Source organism: Musca autumnalis, unplaced genomic scaffold, assembly GCF_047663935.1.
Source record: "Musca autumnalis isolate F117 unplaced genomic scaffold, ASM4766393v1 scaffold_5, whole genome shotgun sequence".
Lineage (NCBI taxonomy): Eukaryota > Metazoa > Arthropoda > Insecta > Diptera > Muscidae > Musca > Musca autumnalis.
The window spans coordinates 98766893-98779943 of record NW_027412088.1 but is presented as its reverse complement, the minus strand read 5'-3'; the positions used below and the strand labels follow the sequence as shown (position 1 = coordinate 98779943).

Genomic DNA, 13051 nt, shown 5'->3' with positions numbered 1-13051 from the left:
AAATTTGGTATTTAGTTATCGTTGGGTGTATAGAACTTTCCACCTGAAATTTGTTGGTATAGGTTCACGCCTTCATATAGCCCCCATAGAACGTTACCTCCCGATATTCGGTATTTTGAAGGTTTTAGCTTCATTATCCCATCAAAATTATTGAAATTTGGTAATTAGTCTTCGTTGTGGATATTAAACGTTCCACATAAAATTTGTTGGTCCACGCCTTAATATAGTCTCCATAGAACGGTACCTCCCGATATTCGTTATTTTGAAGGTTTTGGCTTCATTATCCCACCAAAATGACTGAAATTTGGTATTTAGTTATCGTTGGGTGTATAGAACTTTCCACCTGAAATTTGTCGGTATAGGTCCACGCCTTCATATAGCCCCCATAGAACGGTATCTCCCGATTTTCGGTATTTTGAAGGATGTGATGTAAATATTCCACCGAAATGACTGAAATTTGTTATTTAGTCTTCTATAGTGATATAAAATATTCCAGAAAGGATTTATTAGTATAGATCCACGTCTTCCTATATCCCCCATAGAAGCATACCTCTTAATTTTTGTATTTTTTGGGTTTTATCCACATTATTTTACAAAAGTATTGGTATTTGCCTGTTTCATAAACGAATGGAAACGAATTGTTCCATTTTACTTCAATACAACTCGTGGTGGAGGGTATAACAAGTTCGGCCCGGCCGAACTTAACGCCGTTCTTATTTGTTTTTATTTGAAATTATCATAATACCCCGTTTGCACTTAACCGGATTAACCCAGTGGGTTTGGGTTTCAAATGTCAATTCCATAGCGTAAAAGTCAAATAAATCATCTAAGAATGCAGCCCCCGGGTCCTAATTACGGATTTCGATTCGATAGAATATTTGGTAATGAATGAAAAAATCGAACTATGAAAACCTATGTGTTCTTCAAAGTACATTAAGAAAGTAGATGACAAAAAATGTGTTTATTTTAAAAAATATATATATTAATGAAAAAATGTAAATATTTGTTGAATTCGTTGAACAATACTTTCGGTAATAATTTCGGAATGAAGTTGTGCCTAGTAAAATGTTCGAAATGATTTATTTTTGTATAACTTTTTGACATTGCTGTAATACGGGGCATACACTATACTGCCAAACTGCACTGCCAAATGAACCCTTGTGTACGTGTGTGATTGAATAGTGTGTGGCATTCCTTCAATCCATATTCCAAAAATGATGAATTTTCCTCCAAACTCGATTTTGGGTTGAAGTTTTCCAATTTTTTTAATTTCCTCACAAATAATATTTGTTGTTTTCAAAAATTATTTGTTGGTTACTTGGAAAATAAACAAAATTCATCGGATTGAAAGGGGTTCATTTACAAAATCAAAACTATTTTGATTTCAATCCTGCCAAAACTACTCCCAAATACATTGACAAAAACTTCAAAATTTACTAATACTATTACAAATGCTGTCGTGCATGCCCATAGTGTATGCCCCGCATAACAGATTGCTAATGCATCTACCTTAGTAAATGTACGGTTGGTGGCGCGAATAGGTTTTCATAAAATAGGTTCTCAAAAAATGTGTTAGAGATTCGCACTACTGATGTCGGCTTTTATTTTTAAATGATGGCATCCCTATTTTTGGCAGGCACTGAGAGTGTGTGTGAGAGAATTTGGTGTTGGAAGGAAAAACTAGAATTTCTATCTACGTTTAAAAATATTAAATATTCAATATTTTGAAGAAAATATAGAATAATTTATGTGAGGCACAGAAAAAAATGGAAACGCGTGAGTTTATTATCCAAAATAAATAAATAAAAAACAAAAAGAAATATGTTTTGTTTTGCAAATTAGTGAAATGTGTTTCGTTTTTTTTTTTTTTTTGCTTAAATTAAATGTGTATTGGGTGATTGGGGGGTCATAAGGTTGAAGAAAGATGTACAATGTGGATAGATGGATGGTAGGTATAGAAGAATGAATTACTTTAAACATTGATTTTTTGCAGGCAATTTTTTCTGGTTGTTGTTGTTTTGTTGGTTGGATTTTTTTGCACAACAAAAAAAACACTTTTACTTTTTTTAGACCACAACACTGCTGCACTTGTATTTCATACAGATTTTTTTTGCTTTTCAATTGGTATTTATTTGAATTTATTTATTTTTTGCATTAAGGCATCGGAAACACTGGAAAATAGATATTTTATTATATTATATATTTTCTTTTACTTTAAATATTTTTGAAGGACCAATAATCACTTAAAGAACCATGAACTTTTGTGGTTTTAGCTATGAAATTGAATTTTTTTGTATTTCCTTTTCTTTTTTTAAAAACACAAATTTCTTTATTACGTTTTATTTTCTTATCATGGTTTCCTCTTTTTGTCTTTTTTTATAATATGTATAGAGAGGAGACGTTTTATTAATAGGCAATTTATATACTTTTCTTTTGTTGGTTTGGTATTAATTTTTTTCACAAAAAAACACGCGTACCGTTTTCTTCACAAATTATTTAATAATTTTTTGTTTTGGAAAGAAAGCTCGAAAGAACACAATAACCCGAACAGAACAGCTTTTACACAAACAAAAAAATTGAAACTATTTAAATGAATGTCATATCCGACGAACGTTATGAGATTTCGAATCTTGAAATATTCTACATAGTATTTCCAAAATTAGACAACAAAGTGAATTTTTTTCTTCTTTATTGAACAACAACAGCGTGACAATTATGTATTTTATTTATTTCTTTCTATTGTTGCTGTTCTCCTCTATTTTTATAATGATTTTTTTTCTTTGGTTTTCTTCTTTTCAACATAAATTTCGTTCTTCTTTAGATTCGACTTGGGTATTTTTTCGAATTTTTCATCTGTTGTTCTCTCTCGGACCGTCTTGTGTTCACTAAACTGGTGGAAAAAATCTGTTGTGTTGAAAGAACAGAACGTTCGTTCGAACGTTGATTCCAAAAGTCAGACTGTCAATGTATCTGTTAAACTGGTTGTTGGCTGCTGTTAGTGGGCGCTCAGTTTTGCTCGTAGAAGAAAGACACAAAAAACACAGTTTTTTTTCTCACACTCAACAATAATTCACACATTGTTAAAGTGCTCCCCAAATAAATAAACAACAACGAAAAATAAAGCCAACTGTTTTTTTTTTCATGTTTTTTTGCTTTAATAAAATGAAAGTGCAGTTCTCTTTTTTATGAATGTGAAACGAGAATTTAACAAAAACAAATATAAACAGCAACAAACACAGATACTCAACGAAAACAAACGAATGCACTTACACAGCAATAACAGAGAACAATTCAAAACATATGGGGAGACAAAGAGATAGAGAGATTTAGTCAACTCAAAACAATTCCCCATAACAAACAATCCCCCCACAAACACATTCAAACACACAAACTCTCTCTCTCTCTCTCTGTCATATGGGTTTTGAGAGCGAACTAACCGAATATTGCAATGCATTTTCAAAAACATGCTCCAACTCTTGCCCCATCCATGCATCTGTTTTTGTTTTCAGTTAAACTTCTCTCTGTCTTTTCTTATCACACACACACGCTCACAAAATTGTATCTATTAAAATTCGTGCAAACAATCTTTTGTTGGGGTACAAAGATAGATAAAAATGCATTTTTTGCCATGTTGGTGTTCATTAACCCTCAAAAGGCAAAAGAAAAAAATTGACAACGAATTGTCTGACGAACAGAATGGTCTCCCTTTTAGACAATGCAGTACAATGACTTCATACCTAAATGATGAAACATTATGTCAGGAAGCATGGACTTGCCCACGAAAAGGATAATATCGCTGTAAACAGGACCATAAGGAGTACAGGTGGAATGCAAGGAATTGTTAAATCATCTGAAGAGATGCAATATTGGAGACGGAATAAGTGAATTGTGGGAAACTGTTAACTCACTCTCGAACCCTGGAAAGAAGGAAGATAGGATCTCAATCACGTTTGGCGACGTTACTCTGACTGATCCGAAGAGGTGCGCAAGTTATTTCAATAGGCAGTTTGTCCAGCACCCCTGCAGTGACAGGGCGAGGAGTACTACATCGCATTAGATCTCTTCCTGGAGAGGATGAACCATCACAATTTACAATGGATGATGTTGCGAGTGTCACCAGGAACGCTAAATCATTCAAAGCCTTGGGCCCTGATGGAATCTCCGTGGTAATGCTGAAACAGCTAAATGTGCCGGTAGTCGGGTATCTCACTAAAGTTCTCAACCTGTCGCAAGCCACCCACGTTGTTCCCAAAGTCTGGAAAAAGGGCAGGTTGGTCCCGCTTAGGGATAGGTAATGAAATGCAATAACCGATTTTTCGATTTTGGTCTAATGGCCAAACCTATAGCTCTGCGTCTTGCGTGTGCGTTCAAAATACAAAAACAAAATACATGTACTTCAATTTGAAATACATGTATTTTGTTTTTGAATTTTTGTATTTTTGAACGCACACGCAACACGCAGAGCTATAGGTTTGACCCTAAAACTAAAAATGGAATTTTTAGGTCTGGCGATTATTTCAATTGTTCTAAAACTCGAATTTCGACTTTTTGATAACCGCAGGAAATCGATTATTATCGACTATTCGTTGATTTTCGAGTTTTCTTTTGATCTTTCCACAGATGATTTCGATGATTTCAGAAAACTGCAGAACCGCCAAAGTCAACTAAAATCTATGGGTAAAATCGAAAATCGATCACAAAATAATCGATAATGCGATTTTCCACCCAGTCAAAACTAGAGCTGGCAAAAAATCGTGGCCCTATCGATAATATTGATTATTTTTTAAAAATTCAATATCGATAGATAGTATTGTATATCGATATTATCGGATTAAAACCCGCTAATTTAAAATGCATTGAAATAGATATAAATTTCGCGGCTTTTCGGTTTGGTGGATGTGAGAAAGTAAGTCTGTAGACACACGTACACAATTTTCAAAAAAATAAAATGTATTTTTGTATATTTTTATTAAATAAAACAATTGATTTTTCTCCTTTATATTTATTTCTGTGAACTACTTGTGCAAAATGTCAAAAAAGCATAGACATTTCCGCCATTTTCATTTCAAAATTATTGGTAATGAAAAATTAACGATAATATCGATAGCAATCGATTTTTATACCCTCCACCATAGGATAGCGGTATATTAAGTTTGTCACTACGTTTGTAACTACTCCAAATAATCATTATAGACCCCACAAACTATATATATTCTTGATCAGCGTGCAATTCTACATCGATATAGCCATGTCCGTCCGTCTGTGGAAATCACTCTAGCGTCCGAACGGATTGACGTAGGTGGATGAAATTTTGGGAAAATCTATTATATGTACGTAGGACTTTTGGTATTGACAGCGGGCTATGTAGGTCCACGCTTTCGTATAGCCCCCATACAAAATGACGCGTGACGCGTCGTCGTTTTAAGGAATTTTTAAGATATTTGTCCCATTTTACCACCGAATTGGTTATAATTTGGTATTTTGTGTCTCCAGAGGCCAAAAAACATTCCTACCTAAGTTGGTTTATATAGGTCCACGTTTTGGTATTACCCCCATATAACGCCCCATATAAAGTACGCGTCATTTTAATACATTTTGAATGTATTAGTCCCATTTGACAACAGAATCGGTTGTAACTTTGTATTTTGCATTTCCAGAGGCTAAGAAACATTTCTATCATAAAATGTTTATATAGGTCCACGTTTTGATATAGCCCCCATAGGACGATTTCTGCCGATTTTCAGTATTTTGAAGGGTTTGGCCTCATTATCACACCGAGATGGCTGAAATTTGGTATTTAGTCTTCGTTTGGGGAATAAAACTTTCCCCCAGAAATTCGTAGGTATAGGTCCACGCCATCATATAGCCCCCATAGAACAGTACCTTCCGATTTTCGGTACTTTGGAGGTTGTGGCCGCATTAATCCACCGAAATGGCTGAAATTTGTGGTGGAGGGTATAAAAAGTTCGGCCCGACCGAACTTAACGCTTTTCCTACTTGTTTGAAATGAAATATCGAAATCATTTAATCTTGGGAATATCGATAGTTTGCCAGCTCTAGTCAAAACTCGACTTCGATTTTTAGACTTTTGACTGCAAAAAATCGACTAATCGAAAATCGACTTACCTACTCCCAGTCCCGCTACTGACGCCAGACAAAGATGCCAGCAAAGGTGAATCATACAGACCGATTTTGCTTTTGTGACAAAGACCATTAAGGCCTGGGTACATAAGCAGCTTGCCTGCTTGCCTTGCTTTCCTGCTTCATATCTGACATAATAAAAATAAAAGAATAAAGACGGCCGAGCAAATTTCGAACTGGGTTGCCCTTTTCTTTTTTATTCTATTATCAGAAGCAAGCAAGGCAAGCAGGCGAGGCAGCTTATGTACATAGGCCTTTAGGGCTTAAGTCCTCCCCAGCTATTAAATTGCCGATCATCAGCATGGGTTCCGTAATCAGCACAGTAAGTTGACGTGGAATTCCGGAACAAGAAGTCCAAGCCCTGTCGGGTGGAACACGGAGTTCCGCATGGTGAGGTGAATAGTTTGACCTCTACGTCTCCTGTATTTTGCCCCCTCTACAGGAAATTGAGATCGTAACGTATGCGGATGATTGTACGATCTTGGCGTCAGCTCCCTTCCCTGATTTCATTTGTGAAAAGCTAACCTCCACTTACGGCCACATCGTTCACCACATGGACGGCAGAGGCGAGAACAGAGCTGAATGTCATGGTTGATGATAGCAGAATTCCGACCACAAAAAACGCTAAAATTCTAGGGGTCACATTCGACAGCATATTGATGTCGTTCGCTCATGCCACAGCTATCTACGACAAAGTGAGATGTAGGAACAAGGTGCTCAAGCCCCTAGCCGGCAGCACTTGGGGAGCAGATAAAGAATTTTTTTTGACCACATATAACGCGATAGGACGGTCAGTGGTAAGCTATGCGGCGCCAGTGTGGACCGCGAATATAAGTGCTACGCAATGGAAAATATTTAAGCCTGTCAGAACGCCGCCCTGAGAACTGCAACAGAGTGGCTCCTCATGTCATCAGTGAACTAGCTACATGAGAAGACAAAGATTCTAACAGTACAGCAACCTAGTCACCATATGGTGGATAGGAACCCCCACCCAGTCATGTCAGAGGGATATTTTTGCTCTAGGAAGAGAGGACCAAAGTTACAAGAGGGAACCCCTATATCAACATGCCTTAAGGCCTCGACACATACGAAGCATGACATTCTTGCTTAAGACATATCTGGTAAATGACTAAAGACCAAGTTCGACTTAATTCAAATGTAATTCTTAAATCTTTTTATTAGGTCGAACTTGATCTTTAGTCTTTTATCAGATATGACTTCAGCAAGAATGCCATGCTTCTTATGTGTCGAGGCATTTACGTTAGAATACAGCAGAGTTAGAGGTTAAACAGTTCAGAAAATGTCACCTCACCTCGGGGAACTCCCTGTTTCACTCTAAGAGACTTGGACTTCCTGTACCTGAATTCCACGTACGACTGGCATCCATACATATAATTGATTGTCCAACGTTTCAAACTTCACCGGAGGTTGTATGCTCGATGTCCTAAAACAGCGTGGAGTGCTTGACAGTATTAAAGGCTTTTGATAAGTCAAGCGCCTCCATCATTGTTCTATCACATGATTTGCTCTGGTTGAGTCCTCGACTAATATGTGTGGAGAAGGCGTGCAGCGCTGTGATTCGTACGAAACCCATGCTAATGACCAGACACTGGATAGCAATTTCTGATGCTGAAGAGGACTAAAGCCTCAAGGGTCTTTGCTACGGGCGACAAAAACGACATCGGTCTGTACGATACACATTTAAATCCTTGCACGGTTTCAGTAGCGGGACCACCCGCCCATTTTCCAGAATTCGGGAACGATGTTGGTAGCTAGCGTCTGGTTGAGAACTTTAGTGAGATACTCGACTCCCGGCACCTCCAACTTTGGTCTCTCTTCGGGAAGGGTTGGGCAGATCTCTGAATCGGTGATTAGTGAACTCTCTGAAACTCAGCCAATTAGGTGATTAGTTTTTAAATCGGACGGTCTACTGATGGAGACAATTATTGGGAGACGGTCTGATTCAAGAGAAATGACGGGTTGCCAGGTGACATGATTTGTCAGACCAGGTGGGACGATAGTTATGTCTGGCGAACTGTGACACTCTCCACTAATTCTGGAAGGGGCCTCCTCATTAATCGTGCAAAACGTACAGCTATCAGCCTGCTTAGCTAGCACTATACCCCTCTGGTTGTTTCCGAGGACCGAATGCCATAACTTATGATGAGCATTAAAGTGTCCCCAAGACCTGACGGTTATGACCTTCCAAAGGCGGGCTAATATTGGGCCCATAATCTGGATCTATAGGCGGGATATATACACTCAGCATAGTGGCCAATGCGCAAGTAACATATGTTGCTCCTATCATAAGTGGTGCTATAAAAAATAACCAATCACTATGCAAGATCCTGGAGATGGTACATCGGACCTGCACACTAAGAGTTACATCCGCTTACCGTACAATCGCAACAGCAGCCTTATCAGTTCTTGCCGGAATACCACCGATACCAATGATATTAGAAGAAAGAAAAGATATATTCGATCAACGCAAGTTGATCAAGGAAGAAGCCAGAAGACGACTTTTTGAGAAGTGCCAACAAGAATGGCAAACCTGTACAAAAGGCAGATATACTTACAATCGTATTCCCTTTATACAAACATGGATGAGAAGAAGTTATGGAGAACTAAACGTTTACCTGACGCAAATTTTTAGCGATCATGGAAATTTTGGTACCTATCTTTATAAATTCCAAATTAAAGATACCCCAACATGTGAACTTTGTTGTGAAAATGAAGACAACGTCGAACATACACTTCTTACGTGCAATCACTGGAAAACAAAGCGAATTTCACACAGCATTGACGCAGAAGAAACAGGCAATATTAAAGAAGTAATGAATCAAATGATAGAAACGAATGAAAAAAAAATGAGAAAATATTCTGCATTTATACAAGAAGTAATGGCAGGAAAAATAATCTATCAACAACAATATCGAACCCCTAATCACAATGCTAATGCATTATGGACGGGGGAGTAGCAAAATAAGTGAAAACTGAAGATATCAGTTAATGAACGCCACACCGAAGTAATGCGAGAGCGGTCCCGGGGTGGTGGATCCTGTGTAGGATCACTATTGATGGTGCGCTATCATTAGCCAGGCTCAAGCGAGATAGGTGTGAACAGACTGTTGCAATAGAGAAGCTAATCCCCCAGCTCCACTTCTGGTGTAATCCTTTCTCAGCACGTTGTAACCATCACAACGCTGTAAGCTGCAATTGTTGTTGCGCTTGCGCCGACTCATGAAATCCACTGTTTGCTCGACCCTGCCTCGGAGTCCATTGCAATTAAATTCCAAAAAAAAAGATAAATTTTCAGGGATTGAAACAACAACGGCTATGGAGGGGACTACGGGGTAGTCGCGTATTCTGACGACGACTCACTGGGGTCTGTGTTCACGCAGAAACATAGTCCCTGCCGTAGTCCCTAGAACAACCCCTGAAATGCACCCACTCCCGACATCTAATGCGTCTCATCGAAGTTTGAGTGTGGTGGATGCGGATGTGAAAAACTTATCACGTATAAATTGGTCCTAGGGTTTCCACCGTCCCGGCACAGACCAAAATAATCAGGAGCAGTCATTTCAGAATATACTTTCAAAACATTGTAAAACTACACAAATACAACCATTTTGACAGCTCAATGTCCCATCAGCTGGGCTGATGCATCTACGGCACAATTAGTTGTAGTTGTTAGTACTAAACATGACAACTAAGTGATGACGTTGTCATGTCCTCGTCGCTGTCTTTTATGATAAAAAATAAAACAATTTCCCCCAAAAAATAGCCATAGCAGCAGGATATTGGCATTGAAAGCGTTTTAACGAAAGGTTTAATTTGTATTGAAATTGAGCCCAAAAGATAAATGGCATTGTTTACAATGACCCTCTCTATTACCCTCAATGAAGATAACAGATAATGACAATTGTTTTACAATTTGAGTTTTCGGGTTTGAGTGACTTGACCGCGGAAAAATTGAGTGATCCGACGTCTATGTCTTCATTAGTCTATGACAATATTAGTACGCCATACACCACCCACATCCCAGTAAGATAGAAGAAACAAAACACCATTATTTTACGAGTGAAATAGCGGATTGAGAGTCTGCAACACCCTGTATAAAATAACAGACAGAACAAAGGAAATGCAAAATAAACTCAAAAAAGCATTCAGATGGTTTTTATTGCAGTTAAACAATCCAACCAAGCAGTAAGTCAACCCAGCTATCCATAACATTTATTTTCTTGTTTCGTTATAATTTTGCTTCTCTTTTTCTTCTTTATCATAACCAACAGAGTATTTTTCGTTCAGTGATGCCAATATTAAAAAAAAAAAAACTATTTTCCACGAATATCCTAAAGGAAACAGTAATAATAAAAACGAGTAATAAAGTATCAGTCAGCTGTGCAGACAGAGATATACTCTCAGCCTCGAATCTAAAGAATAGAAGTTAACACAATACTTCTGAGTTTTTGGGTCCAATTCCTCAGGAAGTATGGAAAATGTACGGTTGTAACTAGGGCCGCATACACAACATGTTGCTAAACATTTTTAAAACAATCTCAGACGTGTCATTCCAAACTTTGTGTGGGAGGTACCCGAAGAGTGGTCAATATTTGGACATAATACGACACTGTAAGAAATAATACGATGTGAGGACCAAATCGGTTTTTCCCTTCGAGGATTATCTTAGGTTCTACCCAGTTTAGTTGGTGTCGACAGGCTTTTTTGGAGCTTTTAGGCCATTATCTCAGGACAATGGACTTGCTCCAAAAAAAAAAAAATTACGCCGTCGTAACAGAACAAGCAAGAAGCACTTGTTGCATAAAATTTTCAAAACGATCCGAAACGAGCTATTATACTGTTCCCTTTTCAAATTTTGTGTGAGAGGTACACGAAGGAGTATATCCAAACCAGATCTATGCCGGAATTTATAGACATTTTTTTTAAACTTTTGAACTTAAACTGAGTTTGGACAAAATATTACGATACGATATTTTTTCGGTATTTTTAAGATTTTAGCCTCATTATCGCACCGAAATGCCTGACATTTGGTATTTAATCTTCATTAGGAAATGGCTAAAATTTATTACCTAGTCTCCTTTGAGCTATAAAATATTTCGGCAGAGAATTATCGATATACATAGATCGAAGTTTTGATATAGCACCTATATTTAGTTACGGCCCGATTTTCTGTATTTTCAAAGTTTTAGAAATTACTGAAATCTGGTTTCAATATAATTTATGGTGGGGGTATAAAAAGTTCGGCCTTGCCGAGCACTTTTAACACAACATAACAAACATTGTTCCACAACATCCCATACGGGACAAGGGAGACTTCTCTCACTTTTCACTTGTTAATATTATGGAAAATAGCAAAGATAGGACCCGAAAGGATAAGAGAATTATTAGCTCAATGATATGGGACCCCTTTTTATAGCCAAGTCCAAAAGGCGTGTCTAACGACACCTCTTGTAGTTTTACATGACTGAAATCCTCAAGAAATGTAAGCCACCATTAGCTGAGGGGCTTTGCCACCGTTGTTTTTCTTATGATGTATAGCTAGGGTATAGAAACCGGACATTCGGCACACAAGGCAGGCATGTCATCCATTGTACCACGGTGCTACCCAGGTCCGCCGACGAAGCCACAAATCCAAGACGGAGGATTCTTCGACACCGAATTGACCCGGAACCGTACCATTGACCGTAATTGACCAGCGGTTACCAACTCTGTGTACATACATACACCGTGGCCAGGGCCAACCCGGGGTCGCAACGAGTTCGTGGAAAACCCAAGACCAATATGGATGTGCTCGATTTGTCACATTTACATTCACCACACTCAAACTTCGGTGAGATGCAACAGATACCGGGAGCATCTCAGGGGTTGCTCTGTACGTTGCTGCATGCAGCGTGAATCCAACCCCCCGTGAGTCGTCTTCGTTATCAGATTACGAGACTCCCCCAGACTTCCCCCCAACTACTATCGCACACGCATCACATAATACCGGTCGTTGCTCTTCCAATCCCTGAAAAATGTATCTATTTTGAAATTTTGTTCTTACCTCGGAGGATCGAGGAAATAGTAGACTTCGTGAGTCGGAAGAATATCAGGGTCTTTCAAAACAGTATGTATATATATAAAAATATTCTAATTGAGGCTATGAGGATTCTAGTCAGCACGTAATGTCGTCGCGGTGACGCAGAAAACCGAGTTCAAGAACAATTGATGCTTAATCCCACGAAATCCGTGTTCCGGCCAGCGGCTGTCATCTCAGTGTATATATTTTTGTATTTATATCCTTTTTCCGTATTGGGAACAGGATATCCCTGAATGCCTCCGCATTCTTTTGGTCCGTGACGGGTCAAATATATATGTTCTCGGTTTGTCACGTCTGCATCCGCCTCACTCAAGGTTCGGTGAGATGCAATAGATGGCGGCAGTGGGTGCATCTCAGTGTTTGTTTTGGACTCGCTGTCCCCCCAACAGCAGCCGCACACACAGCACTAAACTCCAGCCGTCCTGAACATTCATACTTTTTTGCAATTTAATTTCAATGGACTCCGAGGAGGTAAGGTCGAGTAAATAATGGATTTCATGAGTCCAAAGAATATCATGGTCGCGGCGGTGCAGGAAACAGAGCCCAACAATAACTGCTGTTTACAACGTTGTGATGATAACAACGAACTGAAGAAGGATCGCACCACAAGTGGAGATGGGGGATTAGCTTTACTATTGCACCAGTCTGTTCAACACAGACCTATCTTGCTTGAGCCTGGGTCTAATGACCCGTGCATGGAATGTATAGCATCAGGTGTGGAATTCGTGAAGTAGAGTTGTTGAAGGTATACATTCTGCCCGGTTTTGCAAGGTCATAACTGCCTGGTCTTGGGGGACTTAAATACTCATC

General features: G+C 38.6%; 2 protein-coding genes across 22 annotated transcripts in view; both read right to left on the bottom strand.

Moving 5' to 3' along the window:
• Miro (mitochondrial Rho GTPase) overlaps positions 1 to 13051 on the bottom strand; it is a 637534-nt gene that overhangs the window by 516289 nt on the left and 108194 nt on the right. The gene's annotated exons all lie outside the window — the stretch shown is intronic.
• Positions 1 to 13051, bottom strand: part of LOC141406088 (F-box/LRR-repeat protein fbxl-1) — a 134822-nt gene that overhangs the window by 68181 nt on the left and 53590 nt on the right. For 6 of the 21 annotated variants that reach the window (XM_073991142.1, XM_073991151.1, XM_073991141.1 and 3 more), the window contains exon 2: positions 1972 to 2171. The exons of 5 other annotated variants lie outside the window; for them this stretch is intronic. Coding sequence is in view for 5 of the 16 variants with exons in the window: in XM_073991157.1 (XP_073847258.1) it covers positions 1972 to 1980 (9 nt within the window). In the remaining 11 variants the exon portion in view is untranslated. Of the gene's footprint in view, positions 1 to 1971; positions 2172 to 2336; positions 2886 to 13051 lie in introns of those variants that run through there. 10 more of the 21 variants (XM_073991140.1, XM_073991148.1, XM_073991155.1 and 7 more) reach the window with 4 other exon arrangements.